Consider the following 23,104-nt stretch of genomic DNA (forward strand, 5'->3'; position numbering starts at 1 on the left):
TACAAAGCGAAAAATCACTGCAGCTTTATAAGCAGAGTCGAATTCATGGACTATCTCTTCGTCTTCGAGCAGTTTTTACCTAAATACTTTAAATCAAAACGACTAAGATGGAACGATCGTCAGTCCCAAGCTCTTTAGCGTGCGAGATTGTAAACTACACCGTTGACCATATGAGGCGTATCTTTAGCTCAATGACTTTCATATTCGATTAAGCCCAGTACAACTGATAGTGTGAAAAGAGAATTCTGTTCGCAAAAAATGCAATCTGTGCAAACTTGACCATTTGGTTTTTTCATGTATGACATTAGATCAGTTGCTGATATAACGATGGTATTATTAATGGCATTGCATCGAATTCTTTTGCACCGTGAAAACGTTGACTGCAGAACTTTTTAGCTGGATAAACGAAACGATTCCTGTTAGCTAGTAAACGCATTTGAAAAATTTTCTTTAAGTGAGACCTTGATATGGTCGGTATTCCGTTCGTGTGGTAAATAGGTGTTAGCGATTTATTTGAAATGTGATTATTTGCGTATGTCTTGTAATTTTAATTGACTGTAAGGAAAATTCGTGACAAGAAAGAACGCAATCTATTCTTTTTCAGATATTTTGAATTGTAACGATTTCTTATGCAAACTATTTCTTAGAGAAATTATTGGGCCACAGTGTGCATTAACGAAATGATTATTAAGCCGTAAGAGCATCAATAGCTGTTAGGTAAAGAGGAAACGCATCATACAAATGACAAGTACCAGCTAAACAGAGCGACAGACGAATTTTTATATAAAGCAACAATACACAAACACTCGCGTGCGCATATATATATATATATATATATATATATATGTATATATGAAAAAGTGTATTCAAACACATAGGTATAAAGAGATGTAGAGAGAATGTAAGAGAGAAAGAGATGGCGATAAAAAGAGAAGAAAAGGGAGATGGAGAGGGAGGGAGAGAGAGAGAGAGAGAGAGAGAGAGAGAGAGTAAAGCAATAAAATAAGATACATTCACGCATTTACTTCAAGATGCTCTATTAGATTTCTTTCATTCATTCATAACAATACAAATACATCGTGAATGCAACTTCAATGAAGTAACACAAAACTTGCATGTGAGAAACATACACTTGCTTAAATAGATGTAAATACCTATGAACATTATATGTGTACAATATATCTTCTTATATATATATATATATATATATATATATAAGGAAAGGAAAAAAAAACTGAGTGTTTGTACGAGCTCTATCCAATGAGAGTTAAATGAAGAGAGTATTTGTGTAAGAGCATAAAGATAAACATAGATAAACACACATACACTTGAACGATACACCTTTCATTGTGGTGTTAGTGCATTTCTTTAATACTGTATAGGTTTTCATTCAAGTTTTCTGTGTAGAATACAAAACCTCAACAATACAATAATAATAATTAATACACAAATATTGCATATATATATATATATATATATATATATATATATATATGTATAAATGCATGAGTCTTGATTTACTTGTTTAGACAGTTGTTGTTATGGTTGTTGTTATTGTATTTTAATGTCGATTTTGTGTAAAAATTTCAATACAATCCAGTAGACGCGATCAGTTTGAAAAGTTAGGTCGCAAGTGATGGTCGTCGTCGTTTATAAGCTGTTTAGTAAACATATAAAAAAAAATTCAAAAACAAAAAAAACGCAGAACGTGTTCTTTACAAAAATAAAAGAAAATAAAACCAAAAAAACAAACAAAAATTAAATTAAATATACAAGTAAATAAATAATTATATAGAAAATCTTTTAAGTATAAACATAACTAGCAAGACGTGGTTTAAACGAAACGCACACAACATAAATGTTTACATAGGTAGTACTTTTTTTTTTTTGTTTTTTTTTTGTTTGTTTGTTTTTTTTTTTTTTTTTTTTTTTTTTTTTTTTTTTTTTTTTTTTTTTGCTAAACAAACACCACCACCGACTTTAATATATATATATATATATATATATATATATATACCTTATCATAAACAGCAGTAAACTAAAAGGCTACAAACAGCCTCGAATTGTATAAACAAAATGTCTAAACATTAGTTGTTGTTTTTACTTGTTTTACAATCAACGAATTGAAATGAATGAAACAAGAGATATAACAACAAATTTATGAATGAATTTGATATTTAAGGCGTACAGAAAGCAATAACTAATACTATAACAACAACAAAAAACAAGGCAATAACAACCAACCATCACATAACACAACGATCGACATCGACTTGATCTGAACAACAAAACAAGTTGTTGTATATAACGATTTTTTTTATTTTTTTTTTGCTTTTTTATTTTGTATCGATTGAATACCAAAAGCGTGCTTGTGATTGTGAATAACAATAATAATAATAATAATAATAATAATAACAACAACAACTACAACAATAACAATCACATCAACAAAACTTGGTTGTAGTGAAAATATTAATAAACTTAAAAATTGCTTTAAAAAAAAGTTTTTTTTTTTTTATATTTTGTTATTTATTTATTTATTTGTTTTTTTTTTTTTTTAAGTTTGCCTAGAAACGTGTTTTTTAACTATTTTCAGCAATTTTGAAACTAAAAAAAAAAGTTTACGATATTAAATTCATGTAATAGTGTAAGTAACGAATATTTACACCACCGAAACAAATCAATAGAAGAAAAGTCAGAATTGCGACTTGAAAAGGAATAAAGCAAAAAAATAATAATAATAATAATGTCTTTTAAATGTTATTATATAAAAAAATATATGAATATTTTCAGAATTATTGTCATGTATATATATAAAACAATTAAATAATCAACTTGCAATTAATAAATAAAGACATGATTCTCTATCATATAAAGGCAAAATTTTATCTTTAATAATATGATAAAAAAAAGAAAAAGAAAAGGGAAGAAATGATTCAATTTTGAGAATAAAATAAAATTAGAGAAACAGAAACAGAAAATACTTATACAGTGCAATTTTGCGAATAAATGAAAGGCAAAACAAGTAAGAATGAAATGTTCCCTCCTCGCTCCCATTTCTCCTTTCGTTAGTTAATTATATGCCCTTGATGAAGTATGAGGTAAAGTGAAAGCCCAAAAGCCTTCATACATAGCTATTTTGTGGATTATGAAAAATCCAGCTTAATATCAATAAGAAACATTGATGAAGAACCCAAGCCTAAGTTAATAAACAAGGATTCGATTTTTTGCTAAAAACCTAAGCTTAACCTTCTCATAATCACATAAATCTAATAGGTGTAGTGACAAATGAAAATAAACCATTTGACCGAAATGCTTGTAATCAGCCAACATATGAAGAATATACGACCTGCTACCATGCTATGAACACACTAACCTGCTACTCTTGGCAAGTTAAACATAAATTTGCTGTTTGACTAGAACTCGCATGAAACCTTAATCTCTACATTTAAAGCTTTCAAATCTTATTAAATCCACACATCTTACCCGTACCACTCATATGCATGCATTGCTGAGAGGAGACCTAAATATCTGTTAGGAAAATCATTTTATTAAACGGTCAATGGGAATAATTTTTTTTTTCTTTGTTTGAATATCTGAACGGGACGATTTGCGAGGTAGCTTCTCTGAAACATTTTCGTAACAACTTATTATTGGTCCGCATTTTGTATTTCTAGCTTTTTTTGACATTCATAAAAGTCATATAAAAGAAGTTCTTAGTATGTGCCCCTATATATATATATATATATATATATATATATTATAGATTAATGATGCGGCAGTGTTGGCGTGATTTAAAATCCATGCAAAAGAAGAAAAAACATATCGTACTTATAATCGATTTATAGCGATATAGTAGATTTTTGATCTTTTATTCGCAACTGGTCTAGAAACGTTTCCATATAATTAACCGCATCGGTCCGATTGTCTTTCGATGAAGCTTTTATGATCGCAATAATCTCTAAACCCATATGATATAAGCATATATTTTCCCAATGGATGTACATGGGATCGAAACCGGTTTAAATACGCAATTGATACGATAAAAAGCTGTGAGAGACTTAAAACGATTTGTAACCAAAATTTGAATAAATATTAACAGATATATCTAAATATATATATATATATATATATATATATATTGTTTAAAGAATTGATATCGGAGAGATATCGTTTAAAGAATTGGATCAAATGCTTAGCCACTATCTAAGGGAACAGTACAGATGGAGGAAAATGTTTGTTGCCGTTATAAAGATGATGATGGGTGTATCTATGACATACCTAAAAGAAAGCATAATTTTTTTGGGATTTTTTTGTTTGGTTTTAAATATACAAAAGTCTTTTTTCTTATTTTTAGCAAATATTTAAGATAAAAATTTAAAATAACAACAAAAAAGTTTGTAGTGCAGTTTAGCAGTTTTTAAAAAAAAAAAAAAAAAAAAAAAAAAAAAAAAAAAAGAATTAATAAACACAACAACAACAGCAACAACAGCCGACCAATAATCAAATAGTAAATTACGCACTTCATTGAAACTAACAAAACGCAATTGAAAAAAAAAAACAAATAAATAAATATATAAAAATAAACATTAAAAAGTAATTGCGGATGATCTACAATACTAGCAGCAACGAAAACAACGTTGTTAACATTAACAGCAGCTTTAGTACAGCAATTACAACATTTAGCTTATAACCGAAGGAGAAAGAAAGAAAGAAAGGGAGAAAGAAAGAAAGGGAGAAAGAAAGAAAAGGAAGAAGAAAAAGAAGCAAAACCACACATAATGCTAGCATTCACTTTATTTATGCTTGTAAGTCATATTTTACTAAATGTGACTTATAGCACGCGTCTACCATTGGAAGTTTACGAACTGACACCTTCTGGTATCGCCGGTGTCACTGAATTAAAACATAAGAATTTAGAATATTCAACCGTCGACGGTGATACTTTGCGATCGTCAACAGCGATACATGTCCAACATTTGGCCACTAAAGGACCGCAAAATACATCGTCGCAAAAGCATATAAGTCACAGCAATAAAGATGAGACCAAAGATTCCCTTATACAACAATTGCAATTGGATCGTAGGAGATCAAGACAAATGTTAGATATTATGAAACAGCAACAACATCATGTTGAAGCATCCTCCCAGCATAAGTTACATACAAATTTACATCATTTAAAGGATGTACGCATATTATATCAAGTCGGTGTAAGTAATGAAAACTTTTATTTTCCTCTCTTCTATATATTAAATAACATAATTCATGGAACATGACAAACGCTTGCCTAGAAAAACGATTATTTAATAGAATGAACGAAATCACTTTGACCCTTTTGATCTTTTGTTATGGCAATTTCGTAGCCGTATATTATGTGTGCTGAACTGTGCAATATTTAATTTTTTATTTTTTTAATTGTTACTCATATTTTATTGCAGAGAAGAATATTAAATATATATATATATATATATGTATACAGTGGGTGAACGCGGCAAAATTTTTAATAAAATTTTATTCAAAATGTAAGATTTTATTACAAAATAAATTTTTTCGTTTTTTAATTTCAAGTTAGATTTTCAAATATATTAAAATGATTATTATTATTATAATTAGTATTTATTTAGTTTTTTTTTTTTTTTTTTTTTTGTAATGCATAAAACAACAAAAGAAAGAAAGAAGAGAAAATATTATTTTTCTAATTAATGAAAATAAGCATTTTTCAAGTGTTTTAATTATATACAAAATAATTTATTGCACGCCTGCAGATTAAATGCAGCAAAACTTACAATTATTGAAAACTATATGGAAAAGAAAAATTTATAAAAATCTGTTTAATGTTCTTATGGAAAATGAAAAAGCATTCATAGTAAATTCACATTTGAAAGGAAAATATCTTTAATTGTATTTATCAATTGTACCGCAAACTCGCCCGGAATGCATTCTTATTAGAAATGTGCTTAGAAATATTTTTTGTTGGGAAATTCATTTTAATTAATGAACAAAAATGCGTTCACTGCATATAACTAAAGAGTATGGAAATGTTTTTTTTTTTTTTTTTTTTTTTTTTTTTTTTTTTTTTTCTTGGATAGATATTTAAATTTCTTCTTTAGATATTTGCCAAAATTTGGTGAAATCGTTAACTTAAGAGCCGGTCTTATAGTTGCTTATACAAATGATTATTTGAAATAACAGAACACACAGTGTTTGCGGTTATAAATTAATTAAATTGGATTTTTATCTGTCTTGATGGTATGTATTTGAATAACAAACACAATAATTTATGTATGTAATTCTCTCTTTACATAGATTATAAATAAATATTTGCGTTTTTTTATTATCACAAACAAGATATATACATTTTACACCGTGCAAATGGTGCGATTTATTAAATAAATAAAGAAAATTTAAAAAACAAAAAAAAAAAAAAAAAAAAGAAAAAAAAAAGTAATTACTATAATGGCAAGCATTTGCTAGAAGGAGCTTTAACACCTTTAAATATTTTATCGGAAAAAAAAACATTACCTTTATATATAAAATGCATAAGTTTTGCTTTATAAGCACTTTTACATTAGAGTGGTGCAAAACTATACGCGTTGCTCATGCTCATTATTTCTCTTTTTTTTTCTTTTTTTTAACCCTTATTCGTACGACCCTTTAACCCTTATACAGCGACGGTAGGAAATAAGTGAGGAAATAGAAAACGCGTAATTGTGTGAGCCCAATAGTTAGTTAGTGTTTTCTCCTTTTCCCGGCTAAACCCGTGAACACATCCTTGGTACGATTACGATTCTTACCAACTCGCAGATTCAAGGCGACTTGCTAATGACAATAATGAAATAAATGTAAGATTAAAATCACTTTTCCGTCAACTCAAAAATTCATCTCTTATTATCCATCCATTTTCTCCGTCGCTTTCTTCTTTAGATTTGATATGAAATTCTCGATATCTTTAATTTTATTCTTCTAATGTTTTTTAATTTTATGCTTTTAATTCAAATTCATAAATTAATTGTTGGCCCGTTGGCTCTCTCCGTTTCTTGTCACAATTTCATAGAGGTAAAGAGGCCGCTCGATCGCACAACTTTGTCATTGCTTTCAATCACAATCTTTAACGCCTAACCAGATTTTGATCATTTTCAAGAGCATTTGTCAAAAACTTCAAACGGACAGATGGACATTTTCACGTGAATACAGATATAAGCATAATAGATAAGTTTGATGTTAAAAGAAAAACATTAGAGAGATTGGAATTTGTATGCGGAATTTTTGAGATGATTGTTAAACAAATGTGCTTTAACTGCTCGCCGGTACGAGGAAAAGTCGAATACAAGGCAAATATACTCTAAATTAATATCAGGATTTAGCAAAGTTATTACGAAAATTGTTAAATAATGACTTTAAGATTTTTCACGCTCTCCAATACCGTTAGATGAATGCATGCATGCATGCGTGTATATATGCATTCTACGTACCTAAATTGCTTGCGAAAGTCAACAGGTTAATAGGAGCTGAGAGAAGCTAATGTGTCTCGCATAGAAATACTTTCAGTAAAAACTTATTCTGAAGAAACTTCGAACCGTGTTAATTGATGGTATGTGCGGTTTCTTTATGGTTAAGAGTCTTGTTGTTGTTGTTGTTGTTGTTTTTTTTTTTTTTTTGCGTAGGTAGCACAAAAAATACTATAAAGCTTTGCATGCATTTTTGCACTAAATATATTTTATGCATATTACGATCATATACACGTAAAATTATGCTCTAAGTTCACCAATCGATTGGATACTTTCGGTTTATATGTTCGAAATAGAGAACAAAATTTCGTCGATGAGTCTTACAGGCGAAAGGAAGGAACAAAAAAAAAATATACTTATATTTAGGTTTGAAGCGGACGACGTGCAAGCAGTCTTGGGCTTTCTTTCTTTTTTTTTTTGTTTTTTTTTGCTTTCGCTTTTCAGCTTAAATAATGCAAGCTCATAATGTAATAGGACAAAAGTTATACCGTTTTAAAAGTTAAGCACTTTTCAAGTGTGATTATGACTTAATTTTATGCTTTGTCGAAGACGATAAAATATAAAATATAAAGGTTTTTTTCGAGGAAAATAGATGCATAATGCGTAATAGAGTGTTAAAATTGAGATTCCATTCCTTAATTATGCACACACGTATCTGTTAATGCACTACAATGGCTCTGCTGAGTTGAGTAATTCGACTAATAATTAGATGCAAGAAGAAAAAAAAAAAAAACACAATAGTTGCATTTATATTCAGAGAGAGAGAGAGAGAGAGAGAGAGAGGCAGAGAGATTATTATTTTCTTTTTGTTTATAAATTTCTTTATTATTATTATTATTAGTATTATATATATATTGTTGTTGTTATTTTCATTTCATTTCATTTATATTAAATTACTCTTTTCATTAACAAGATTATTTTTAGCTGATTCAATGACAAAAAGTTTTGTTGGCATTAAAAGCAGAGGTTAAATCATTTTTGAACAAAGTCTTCATATATATATATATGTTTTTACCCCCATTCTATTGTTATTTGTTTTCCGACTAAGCAGAGATCATTTTCTTTCCTATTATTAGTGTTTAATATAATTGATAGCCAAGTGCGAAGCCAATATATCTAATAATTTATTAATGTAATGTCAAGTATTGTAAACGTGTAAAGATCTTCTTATGTATGATATATTATTACGAAACTCCTTCTACGAGACAAAAGAATGGAAAAGAAACTTAATAGTTTGATGTAAGTAATTTTTAGTTGGACAAGATTGTGAAAATATACATTAGCGAGTGCTATCTATAGATGTCGGCATACAGTTATTTACGCAAAACTAATCACATCGTTGGATAAATTTATTTACAAATGTTTGAGCATTTGTTCAGAAAATTTGGAAAATTCTTTTTTATTATTATTTTTAATCACTTTAAAAGCCTTCTTTTTCACTATCGTTTCTCAATAGGTAAGACAGTAAATAAAAAAAACAAGAAAATTAATGAAAAAAGTGCAGTTACCAATGTCTTAATATAAAAACAGTAGATACCTAGCTTTGCATCTCTTAACACTTTACTTCTGTCTTTCAATTCAGTTTTCCTGCAAAGAATTCGCTTAAGCTTTTCCCATTTTTCAACATTCAACATTCATCCGGATGAGTTGCCGCCTAGATAAGAGTCGCGACTATCTAGTTAACGTTCGCGGGTGCATTAGTAGAGTTTACTTGGGTCGTAGTTAGTTAGTGAGTGTTATGCCTTTACCGGAAGAGGCGATTGGGTACGCACCGACACAGCCTGTGGCCACCATTTTCACTGTCGTTCTTCTTCATGGCTTCTTTCTAAACGTAATTGGTCATAGTGGCCTATTGGGCATATTAACAAACTTAAATACATACATCCATATACATCCACATACGTATATATATATATGCGTATACTCTTGTCAAATGTTTATAGGTACAATGCATTACTTTGAATATTAACTCAAAGTAAAAAAAATTTCTTAAATTTTCTGTTTCTGTAGTTAAATATAACTTAATTTATCCCTTATGCCAGAAGAAAGCACTCTATATATACTTCATAGAAAATAATTACATAGCCAACAATGAAAATCAATATTAAACCATAAGTATTATGTAACTAACATTGTATTGTGTTGCCCTTATAAATACGGCCATGCTGCGGACAGTCTGCTTGGCATAGAATCTAAAAAAAAATTTCTCAACATGGTCACATCAATCTTCCCCCATTCCGACACCATTTCAAGTTTAAGTTCTTGACTTTGAAAATATCTTGACGAAAAGTATTCCTCAGAGATTCTCAATCGGGTTGAGATTGGGACTTATGGATGGGTACTTGTGTTATTGAACAAAAAAACCTTTATAAGACGGGTATGGAAACGTTGTCTTGTCCATTTATCACTATATATCTATTGTGCTCTAACAAGCCAACACATGGCTTCGCGTTCATTGTGTTAAGTACAAGGCATATTTTTAACTTTCCTCCTGCTCCAAACGCAGTCTAAATAGCAAAGAGATACACCAGCATGGTTGCGCTTATAGCATCTTAGTCGAAGATATCGAACGTTGGCCCTTCAAGTTCAAGTCGGTTTAAATGAAAATTTTTACACGCTTCTAAATATAATATTTTGGAACACTTCCTACCAAAATTTGTATATGTCGAGCATTCCTATAGCGTTGATTTAAACGCGGTTTAGCAATTTTGTATTCATACCTAAGACTTGTAGTCTTATATCCTTAAGAAGTTGCTGCACACGCTGTCTCATTACATTTACGCCTAATTCTAGCTTTATTTTTGCCTGCAACCCATCATATTTTCATCGCTTGCTAAATAGCGTATGCGCCGCTTTGTCTTCTGACCTATGGTGGGAATGCGTTTACTACATTTAATGCAACCATAATAGTCAGGGCCTTTTCGATAGTTTGAGTTGGCAGCGAATATCTCGCCAACTTTTTCACTAACAATGTCCCGTTCTTTCAATTTTCCCGCATTCCTCGTTCGCAACTCCGTCTCATGTGGCGTTTGCAGTTCGAAACAAAGCTACGGATATGACTTTTCTGCAAAACATATTTACCTACGATAAAAATATTTTCTGAAAATATAAAAAAAACTTTTTCGAACAGAAACAGACAGAAATTCGAATGATAATATGTATGCACTAGTAATTGATTATTTTCTATAGAATTGCAAGCTTACTCCGAATAACTTCGGTTAATGGGATCATAGATAAGAAGAAGAAAGTATGTATGTACACACTTAAAAATATATTGCAATTAAAGTTTGGACGGAATCAATGAAAAACTATATTTGCGCATATAATTATTTGTCCGAGGTGTCAGCACACTAAGTACTAACTCGTTAATAACTGATAATTGCTGTCTTTTACATTATTATTTTATAGATCACTATTCTAAGAACTATCTGTTCGAAAGGTCTTTTCTTAACTAAAATTTTACTCCTATCTTTGATAATTTGATAATTTGGCCTCGGAAGTTTGTAATTTTGATAAAGACATCACATCTTCATCAACTTTCCTTGATTTGTGTTTCATTCTCAATTGTCGCCAATTCACGGATTAATCCTTTTGAAACTCTTTGATATGCCAAGAAATATGTCAACATAACAAGAGCATAACAAAAGCATACTGTATATATATAATCTTCGATTAATGGTCTTCGGCAGAAGCGGTATTTGATTCAAATGCTTTTTAACAGAACTTGAGAATAGACTGAGGCGAGTGGATTAAAATTTCAAATTGTCATTATGAAGTGGTCACATTACTTTAGAATTGCAACCCTGTAGTCTATTAAATTACATCCGCATTTTGTGGGAAATTCATTTTTTTTTTTTTTTTTTATTTCAGATTCATTGCCATTACAAATGAAGGCTCATATATTTATATATATATATATATAGTATATAGATAATTCCATTTAACAATTTATTTAATTTGAAAATGAATTCTTTTTTTTTTTAAGTTATAAACAATTCATTGATAATTTGTTTAGTAAGCTGAGTCACAGGGTTTCGAACGTTTATTAAGTGAATTGAAAAAAATTAAAACACACCCAGAACTAGAGGGTGTCACCTCAAATAAAAGTGCCAGCAGCAGTAACAATGGCAGCTATAGCAAATGCTACAAACAGCATAATAAGATGACACACTTACTGATTTGAATAGATATGTAATTAAAAGTACGTGTGTGCACAAGTGTTTAAGTACATGTACAGATGTAGCAGTGAATAAATGAACGAATTAATTAAATAAAAGTTTGCATTCATTTCTTTATTAACGTTTTCCTTTAGCGATTTCTCGTAAATACTCGTAAAAAATGTTCTAAATTCAAATGGGGCCCAACTTTTTTTTTCTTTTTTTTTTTTTGCATTTTATGCAACGCACTTTCCTAAAAGAGCTTACACACATATATATATATATGTCTAATTATACACCACTTCTGGTACCAAGTATATTAAGTTAATTCGGACCTACATGCAACATGTAGAAGGGCTTAAAATAAACCCACCCTTTACTACACCAACCAAGTCGGAATCATAATCTGAAATGATCTAAAGCTATCTGTCCGTCTGATGTCTGTCCATGTAAATTTGTATTCCAAGCTGAAGCTCGCAATTTTTGAGATATTTTCATAAAATTTGGTATAGTTACGCGCTTTGACCCAAGGACAAACGCTATTAATCGGTCCACATTTTCAACCGCTCCCTGAAAAGTTGTTATATGGAAAATAACTGTAATTTTCAAAATTTCTCGCCAAAAGTGTTTAACTGGTAATATTTCAGCATTTTAAACTGAGATGATAATTTTGGACCGGGTGGGGCAATTTGGACCTCCTCCCATATAACGAAGGCTGAATTTCATACGACATGAAGATATAATTTTCCATAATTTATGATGAAAATTATATTGTAATTAGCAATTTAATGTAACAAAATTAACTGCACCAAATTTGAACCATATTGACCTATTTTTTGGATCCCTAATACAGTAATAAGGATTTTCACGAAAATTGACTAATTAAACTAAGAAACTAGGAAACTAAGAATTGTTGAAGAATTGATTGAAAAATAAGAATTGTGTTAGACAATGTGGTGTAGCGTATTTAACGTTCGACCTTGCCCAATAATAATGTTCCTATTGTTTTATTTTAAACCTATTCAAAAATTTATGTTTATGTGATTGTTTTCAAATAGTGCAGTTTTTGTTCCCTTGCAAAGGATTTGCCAAGTCAGATGCCTATAGGAATAACGAATTAATATACAACTTGACTGTGCTCGGAAGCCATATTTAAATGGCGGGGCAAAAAAAGAGGCAGCCATGGGTTAATTCACTACAAAAACATTAAGTAACAAGAGCCATTTGTCACCAGAAAAAAATCGCATTTTTTTTTAATGTTATGCTAAAAATTAAAATAATTAAATCTACCTTAAAAACTTTGAAAAGTTCTTTAAGTATTTTACAAAAGCCAGAGTGAATTTTATGCATATTTTGTTGTTGTTGCTGTTTTTTCTTTCATTAAAAATTGTTATCGCTGCTTATCATCAGCGCAGGCTTAAGCTGATAGTCGTTTTCCTTTGCCTTTCACGTTTATTTAGCGTTTATAACGTTTAGAAGCTAACTTACCAGCGATTATGATGATGAGGTTAATGATAATAGTGCATGATAGTGGTGCTTAATATGACACAACTGTCAAGGTTAACTGAAAAGATCAAATTAATTAAAACGGAAGAACTAGAAATTTACAGCTCAATAGAAACTTAATTTTCTTGATTTGGTTCTCTCTTTTAGTGCGGAATGGACAAGCTTTACGATAATGTTTCTACATTTATCTCATCACATCTTTTGATGCATTTCGAATATAGTTTTTGTTTGGGGAATGGAAACAGTTCAAACTTAAATCTTATCTAGTCCGAGTTTTCTCATTTAAATTATCTACACTTTAAGAATGCCTAAAGGGAGAATGTAGACAAATGAATTTAGCGGAATTAACGGATTTAGCTCATATTTTTTTTTCTTTTTATTTATTTTTTTTTTTTTGTTATCTATGATCAGGCACTCAGGGGATGTTCTTTTTGCGGGTGGGCAGGGTTGCAGGAAAATGGAAGTGGAAGGCGGGAGTAGCATTTATCAATGTTCAATTTGAAAATGAAGACATCAGAACGACCGCTGCTGGTAGGGTGCTCGAAGGTCGGGCAGTGCGGTTAAGGAACGACAAGTTTCGATAATGTGTTATGCGGTATGCAAGAGAAGAAGATGAAAACGCTGAGAAAGTTTTTACTTTTTCCTATGATCTGCCTATGGCACAAGAATATATTAAGCTAAGTAACACCCAGAGGGATTTGCGATAGAGCCATCTCTTATTATACCGATTGATTCCTGAATCGATTTAAGCTTCTTTGTCCACCTGTCCGCCTGCCTGTCTAGTTTTCTTTTGTTTAATCTAGGAGCCACAATTTCTGAGATATTTTGATGAAATTCCCCGTGTAGCGGGAATGTTTCGGACTAACGCTATCGAAAATGGTTAGGATCGGATCACTTTTTCGATTTCTCTTATGAAACCTTACTTTGAAAAGCCGGTATATGCATTACTGTAGGGTGGTGGTAGGCTAATTAATTGTAGGCGGTGACCTACTTGCTTTTTTTTTTTTTTCTTTGTTTATAAACAAAACGACAAAATTAACATAGCTTCATGCCCAGACGAAACATATTAAAAATAAATTTTCGTTTTTAGTTTTCTCGAAGATTATGTTGTGTAAGCGCTCATGCAAATTTTTGAAAGACGCTTTAATGGCCATTAGAGTATATTCTAAAGAAAATAAACAAACTGTTAATTTGAAATGTTAGAAAATACATATTTAAAAAATAATTGAGGTTCCCTTTCCGAATTGGGTGTAAGGGAAGAAAGTAGTGATAAACAAATTTAAAATAAACATTATAATAACAACATCTTGTGAGAGAAGTAAAAAAATAGAAAAAAACACACGTCAAAAAGTTTCTTGTGCTTAAAAGCGTTAAACAACAAGTTCCGGTATTTAAAAATTTCGTATACAAACAAATGGGGGAATCTTTTTTCTTTCTTTCTTTCTTTCTTTCTCCTCTTCTGATTTCTACCACGCAAACATTGATGGTATGCTAATAAAGTCAATTCCTTTGTAACATATAATATATCGAAGTCGCCTTTTTTTCTTGTTTTCAATGAGCAGCCACTCGAGTGATTTCTACGTGCGGGCACGGTGAAGGGGTTGCAAGAAGAAAGAGAGAGAGAGAGAGAGGTAAAGAAAGGCAGAAGTGTTCAACTTGAAAATATCTTTGAAGAGGCATTTTTTGGTTCCAAAGACGCGCATTACGATTAAGTAAGAATGATAAGAGTCTTAGTAGTGTGTTGTGCAGTATGCAGGTAACTCCAGGACAAGGGTGAGATTGCCTAGAAAGCCGTGTACTCCTATAAAATGGCTTAAATGATGAACAGTTCTTTTTTATCTTTGTAGAATACTTGCTCTGAATATACCACGATAAATAAGCACGATATTGCAAACCTTACGACGGTGGTCAAGATCATTGAGAGTTTTGCACACACCTTCATCTAAATCTTTCGCTGTATACGATCAAGAACCTCTAAGCAATGTTTGAAAGCTCCCGACCACATATGCGAGTTATACTGTAATTTTGGTATAAGCGACGGTACAGATATCGGATGCAGCGCCGCTTAATATCTAATGTTCGGTCTAAATAAGTTTTTGAAAAATTCCTTTTGAACTTTTACGCTCAAAATTGAAGAACGGGAAACTATTGTTATAAGCATGTTCAATATTTTCAAATATATCTCGAAAAAGCTACGTAATGTTCCTCGTGTTCAGTTATCGTCTTTTAAAAATATCTTTTATGATAAATCATCTATTTATTCTATTTACAAGCCTGTCCATTCATCCGTCTTTTAAATCAATTCTTTCACATAGACTGTGTTCTGCTATAATAATTTTCAAGGACGTTTTTTTTTTTTTCTTTGTTTCGATAATTTGATTGAGATCAAAAAAGATCCTTTAAGATGAGTGAATATTTTTTCATCGTTTTAAGTGCAAGCCTGACACAGAGGTACTTCAAAAAAATCAAAAAAATTTAGAGCAAAACAGAAAAAAGAAAGAAAACCATAGTGGCAACGTTTTACTTCAAAATCGTTGACTGTATTGTTCTTTGTAATCTTGAAAGACACTAGAAGCGTAGAATGAATGATTCACAATGCCGAGAAATGCAAAATATATGTAAGCATATGAAATAAATTTTCTACTTCCGGTGTAGCTAACACCTCACTCAATATGTCCGTGGGATGGTATACAAGTGTAGGGTAACAATTGACGGATCCATATGAATTTTGGATAGCACTAATTTTGATACGAAATGAGTCAAAATTTCATGGCATGCATGCATACATGCACGATAGCTTTCACTATTATTATTTAAAAATGATATTGACATTTATTAGTCATCCTACGAATTTATTGAGTAATATTTTATTTTAGAAAAATAGTATGAATATCTTGAGCAACGTAATACAAGCGTTCATTTGTTTATGTTTCATTACTACCAAGGACAGACAGAGAGATATTAAGAATGTTAGTTGATTAGTGGACATCATTAAAGGTTTAACATCAATCTCGGTAATAAATGATATTTAAATTAACGCATGAGACACTGAAAGCGCTCAGTGTAATTAATCTCGAAAAATTTAGTATACAAACGCCTCTCTAGTGGGTGTAATACCAATGTGTTTATTACAATTAACATTAATTTTCCGCAGATTATAGCCGGACGACACCGACCACGCGAGACCACTTCGCCTAGTATAGTTATTCACTCGTTTTGTTGGTAATACACCGAAAAGAACATATTGTTTTCATGAAAGCCTACATATTGGAAGGTGCGATTTTCTCTCCATATAAGAGTTCGCGTTTGGTTATAGTGTCCATATATAAGTGAAAGACCAAACAAAAAAAAAAGAACTTATGTGATGCAAATACCCTACTGTTAACTTTTTTTTTTTTGCTGAAAAACTCCTATGAATTATTAAGATGTCATAAGATATCTTATATGGGGTGGGGGAAGAAGAAGACCCATGTGGTTCAACATTGCTATACTTAAATTTTTTATTTAACTACTATCGTGAGCAAATTTTCATCATAAAAAAATTAGCAATTAGTCCTTTTTTGGTAGATAAGAGTGTACGTTTCATGAGAGTCCTCATATGGAGTGGTGTCCACAAAATAGACCTATGTAGTCCAAATTCGGTACAGTAGATTTCTACGTCAGTTTATTATTATGAGCCAATTTTCGCCATGAAATATTGGAAATTCGAACTTTTTACTATATAACGATTTAATTTCCGCAGGAACGGTTTTATTAGTGGGGTCCCAAGACATTTCCCCGTCTGCTCCAAAGTTTTCACATCAATGTAAAATACCGAAATACTACTACTTAGTGACTTTTGCCGAGAAATTTCGAAAACTGCAACATATAATTTTTGTGTTCTATGGGAAAATTGTGTTAGACAATGTGTTGTGGGGTATTTAATAGCCGGCCTAGCCCGATTATAATGTTTTCACTTGTTTTGATTTGACTTTTGGACATCAACGTAATAGAAAATAAAAATAACAATAGCACCAACAATGTCAATATTCAGCCAGTAAATAAATGGATGTAAGCAGATTGAAATCATTTTTATATACAATATATTTGCATAGTAACATTAATAAGTTGCAAAGTTGCGGAAAATATGAGAGTAGCATCCACTAGCCGTCGATGTTACTTTCTTTTCAAATTGTTCATACGTGTCTGTAAGGAGATTCTGCGCAGAACTGATATAACTTTGAGCAAAAGTTGGAAATTTCTAACACCAGCCAACCAAGTGGGTGGAAAAAATACATAACTAGATCTAATCGAAAGTTCATGCGTACTCCTTTGCCCATTTGCCTTTTACGACTAGAATTATGTCTTCACACTATCAGTTGTGGTTTGTTTAATCAAATATGGAAATATTCCTTATTAACAATTATTAAGTTATGCTATAGACACACCCTACCCGTCCAAAATCGTCATCCACCAACGATGTAGTTTAAAACCTTGACGCTGAGGAAGTTGGGAGTGACAGTCGTTTTATTTTCGTCGCTTCGATCTAAAATATTGGCACAAAAAATGCTCGAAGACTACGAGATAATCCATAAATTCGACTCATCAGCAACATCTGCATATATTACACACATATATATATATATATATATATATAGTATATGGTACCTTTATCGTTTTTGTGGACCGCAATAGTATATTAGGTTTGCGTGGATGTATGAAACACCCCGAAGAACTTGAGATAAGCTTAATTTTTACTGTACCGCTCCATTCAGAAACACTTTCTGAAACGGTTTATGGCCAACTGTCCGTCTTGCCATTCCGTCTATCTGTCTGTTCGTTGAGCATTCTTGTGTTCAATCTACAGTTGCAATCTGCAACTTTTGAGGTATTTTTGATGAAATTTGTGTACACTCACTCTCTCTTCTGGCGCAAAGACAAACGCTATTGTCAAAGTTTCGGATTGGGCCACTTTCGCGATCGCTTCCTATATAACACTTTGTTTTGAAAAGTCATTATATGTCGATAATCGATAATTGTAGAGTGATGTAGGGTATTCATCACTCCACCATAGCCCACTATAATGTTTATACTTGTTTGCTGAAGTATGATATAAACGAAATCGCGAGGTGAATTCATCCTAAAGGATACAATCCAGGTACAATGTTAGTTATCAGGTGTCATATACACATATATTTTGCAAAAAAAATTTTGCTTCTTGTATATTACAAAACGCGGTATCGAAGTTAGTATGCTTGCATACTCCGGTAATTGAATCAACTGCATCACTATTGGCATAGAAAACAACATATGGGGAGAACAAAATTTTGCACTAATACTTACACTTATCGAGAAATAACAACGTGATTGGCCCTCGTATTGGTGTTTATATATCACTTCAAATTTTTGATAAAATTTAGAAAACTGATTATGGGACATAAACTAACTGCTAAGAATACTTATTTTTTTATCGGCGTTTTACAAGCAGATATGAATTTATTACATCGTTATTAATTAATTAAGAAAGAGTCAATCGAGAAGTAGTAATAAAATCAAGTGATAAAATTATGTTCGGTCATGACCGAATCTTTTATATCCATCACTTTTACCCTAAAATAGGCGAAAAAAAAAGAAAAACGAAAAAATAGAAAAAAGGAAATTTTCGTGCAAACATTTTTTGTCGCGTAGGCGGGGTGTCTTGTGAGTACGTCCATTGAAAAGTTTTTGATCATTTTCTCATCTTCATTTTCGCGAACGGGAAAACGCTTACCACAAACACTACGTAGTTGGACAGGCGGTGATGCTCAGGTGCATTCCAAATATGAAAATAGCCAGGAATTAATACACTCTCAAGCATTGAAAAGAAACAATTAAATTTTAACACATTATAATATGTACTATTATACAACTGTAGGCGTGTCTCTTTCGACCGATTTGATTCGATTTTCAATACCAACCTGCGTTCAAGAACTTCCATTGGTTCTGCCAAATTTTTAGTCGATAACTTCATTTTTGCGGGCAGGAGAATACCTACAACAGATACTACGCATACTAACAAACAAACAAACGGACAGACGGACGGGCCAACATGCTTAGATCCTTTCAGATTTGATGCTGATCAAGAATATATATATATATACTTTGTGGGGCCTCTTCTGGACGTTGCAAGTGTTTTGCAAAAACGAATATATCCCTCAACCTTCGATGACGGGTATGAAAAAGGAAAAGAAGAAAAATGTAGCGAACAGTTGAGTTAATAGACGTATTTAAATTTTTCAATGTTTTTAAACAGATCTTCGATAAAATTTCATAATGTGTTCTGCAGTTCGCCTTAATACAGAAGTGTAATGTGTATTATATACATGTATATACACACACACATATATATATATGTATATATGCATATATTAGTTTGGGGAAAAAGAAATCCATTATTTTTATATGAACTTCAGGACTTTATTTAACATGCTTCGGATTGTCCGATTTGGGTCAAATATGCACCGTTTTGTTGTACGATTTGTTGCCATTTTAAAGGTAACTTCAAAATGCCTCTCTCATAGAAGTCCTGGTCTCTAGTAGTCGATTTTCACAATCCTCCCTAGATTCCAATTTTTTATCATTAAAGAAATTTTGCAATGCAAGAAAAAGATGATAATCGCTTGGTGCCAAGTCCGGACTGTATGGCGGATGCATTAAAACTTCCCAACCAAGCTCCCGAAGTTTCTGGCGAGTCATTGTAGATGTGTGTGGCCTACCGTTGTCCTGGCGGAACACGACACCTCTCCTGTTGGCCAATTCTGGCCGCTTCTGGTCAATCGCTATCTTCAAACGGTACCGTTGTTGACAGTAGAGATCAGAATTTAGCGTTTGGCCATATGGAAGCAACTCATAATAAATAATCCCCTTCCAGTCCCACCAAATGCATAGCAAAACCTTCCTGGCCGTTTGAGGTGCTTCACCGCTCTTTGACCACGATCGTTTTCGCACAGGGTTATCGTATGTGATCCATTTCTCATCTCAAGTTACCATCCGTTTAAGAAATGGGTCTATCTCATCCCGTTTGGCCAAGGCTTCGCAGATGGAAATTCGATCCATCATGTTTTTTTCTGTTAATTGGTGTGGCACCCAAACATCGAGTTTCTTTTTGAATCCAGCTTTGTGTAAATGGTTTAAAACTGTTTTATGGTCGATTTTTAGTTCCTGGACGATGTTACGACTGCTAACATGCCGGTCAACTTCGATCATTTCTCCGATTTTATCGACATTTTCGACGACCGGCCTACCTGAGCGAGGTGCATCTTTAACATCAAAAATTCCTGAACGGAATCTACGAAACCAAAATTGCACATAATTGTCTGTTACAGTATCGGAACCATAAACACCATTCACAATTTTAGCCGCCTGGCTTGCATTTTCGCCTTTGTCAAAGAAAAACTGTAAAATGTACCCAATTTTCTCTTTGTTCACTTTCATTTTTAACACGCTGTAACTCACAACTGAATGCACCAAACAAAAAACAGCAAAAGAATTTTTTTTACTGCGAAATGTCACCTTTCCAACGAGCATAAATCTGAAATTGTTTGATCGATACTTTACGAGAAATCTATCAGTGCAGCCATCTACCAAAAAAAATAATGGATTTCTTTTTCCCCAAACTAATATATATATATATACTTTTTTAAGCCACGAGTTTATGGCTAATAAATTAAAAAATCACATTAAAAAAGTTTGCAAAACAAAAAGCCAAACCTTAATTTATTTTATTGCATTTTTTTTTTTTTTTTTCTTTTTTTTTTATTAAACTCTACTATGCTATATGAGTGTTTAAAGGTTTAATCCAATTAAAATATCCCTCATATATATGTAAATTAAATATGCAAACAAAACTATAAAATTGAAAATATTAGGCAGTAAAATATGTATATATGCAGATATATACGTATATATATACATGTTAAGTGAAACTTGTGTGCATATTATTTATGTTTCTAATTATGAAACATTAATTTTATGAAACTGATTATGAAAAAAAAAAACAAGTAAGAAAATGAAATTTGGTCGGAACCGAATCTCGAAGGTAATTAGTGCAGTTGATTTCGTCTATTTTCTTATGTGGGCGTTATAGGCGTGGAAAGTTTAGGCCAATTTGAAATTCTTTTTCAATCTTGTAAGCGATATCTTCATTTTCGTTAACGGGAAAATGCTTATCACAAATACAACAAAGTTGGGCAAACAGACAGATGGACATACGAACCGGCGGATATGTTTAGGTGCATTCAAGAGTTGTATCTGATCAAGAATTTTTATACTTTATGGACTTTTTGAAGTTTGTTTCTGCGCATTACAAAGGTATTGAACAATTAATTAAAGTTTAATACACTACAATATTGGATGGGCGTGGTCAATTTTCATTGCATAAATGCTACAGCATCGCCCATAGAATATGCTTTCAAATTTTTTCTTTACGTTTATTTGCTATCGTTTATGGGTAATGAGCTAAAACCCAATTCTTCATTCCCTTTAAAAATCAGAGGTGGTCTCCGTTTATGTGGTGCTGTGGACGTGTCCACCGACTGATTTCGCCCATTTTAAATAAAAACCTGCGTGCAGGAACTTTCACCCTTTGTGCATAAATTTAAAGTCGGGGTCCTTGGGTCCTTGATGCTTCCTTCTGGGCATTACAAACGTTTTGACAAAATGAATATACCCCGCATTCTTCGGCGATGCGTATAAAAATGGAAAGATTTATATTAAAAAGAATTGATTTTAAAAGAAGAAATATTAGCGCATCTACAGAATGATTATGTGTATATCAAATAATGACAACACGACTCTTGACAATTATATTTTATTTATGCAAACTCGTCATTTTAGTCAATCATCATAGTCGCAAAAATAAAGATATAGAGAGCTGAAATTTGGCGTTCGATTAAGAAGACGAGCTCAGAAAAATGAATGCATTCTGTTTGCAGACATGTCCACAATTCAGAACAAACTAAAACAACTGCCGAATATATTGACAATTTTTTTTTTTTGTATTTGACATATGGATCGAAATAGTAAAAATGGTCGAGGCCCCAAAAAGAGAGCGCAGACATCATTAAAAATCCATATATAATATCTAAAGATGACTTGACTCTCTTATGCTAAGTGAATTTCTGAAATCACAAAATCCTCGAATGGACGGACGCCGTTAATCTAGCGCTAAATAATTGAATTAAGACATATTACGAAAATTAGTTAACTTGCATACAATTACTTTACCAGAGTGCAATGACAATGTTGGTTGCGTTAATAAGCGTCCAAAATGCAACGATTTTTGGGAATCAGAGTGCGGTGCAGTAAGGCAACACCCGATAGGATGTATAAGGTGTTATACATACGTAAGATGAGTGAGGTTTTTTCTTTTCTCCAATTCACATTACATTATAAAATATTTTACAAAAAATATATATAAACATACACACGTACGTTTTGGCAAGTTTGGCAAGTGTTTGCCATCTCTACTTAGGTTTTTGAAAATAAAAATTATCGAATTGGTATCAAATTTATTCAAAAATTTTATATATATATATATGTATAAAGAATATAAGAAGTGAGATATGCCGGAAGATTCCCATCAAATGTAATTCTTCCCTTTTATAATATCTTATATTAAAAATATTGGGGTTTCTTTTGTTTTCACTACCAATGTTATTATTATATTACGTTTTTTTTTTTTTTTTTTTTTTTTTTTTTTTCATTTTCTTTACGCTATCTGTGCAGCTTTAGTTTAGTTATTTTACTAGTTAGGATGAAATTAGCCACACATCGATGGTGTTTAAAACAAAAACAACAAAAATCGATTATATATTAAAAGTTTTCAGCGGATGTTCAGTAAACCTGGATTTTATGTTTTTTCCTTCTTCTGCTTGAAAAATAACAAAAAAAAAAAAAAAAAAAAAAAAAAAAAAA

At 31.6% G+C, this 23,104-nt stretch overlaps 2 protein-coding genes across 4 annotated transcripts in view; one reads left to right on the top strand and one right to left on the bottom strand.

The window, feature by feature from the left end:
• The window catches only part of LOC119645126 (elongation factor-like GTPase 1), a 199,042-nt gene that overhangs the window by 34,389 nt on the left and 141,549 nt on the right, over positions 1-23,104 (bottom strand). The gene's annotated exons all lie outside the window — the stretch shown is intronic.
• Positions 4,472-23,104, top strand: part of LOC119645128 (protein giant-lens) — a 42,678-nt gene continuing 24,045 nt past the window's right edge. Inside the window, exon 1 of the mRNA XM_038045065.1 lies at positions 4,472-5,210. Coding sequence (XP_037900993.1) covers positions 4,782-5,210 — 429 coding nt within the window. The 5' untranslated portion in view covers positions 4,472-4,781. The remainder of the gene's footprint in view (positions 5,211-23,104) is intronic.

Source organism: Glossina fuscipes, unplaced genomic scaffold (genome assembly GCF_014805625.2).
Source record: "Glossina fuscipes isolate IAEA_lab_2018 unplaced genomic scaffold, Yale_Gfus_2 1, whole genome shotgun sequence".
Classification (NCBI taxonomy): domain Eukaryota; kingdom Metazoa; phylum Arthropoda; class Insecta; order Diptera; family Glossinidae; genus Glossina; species Glossina fuscipes.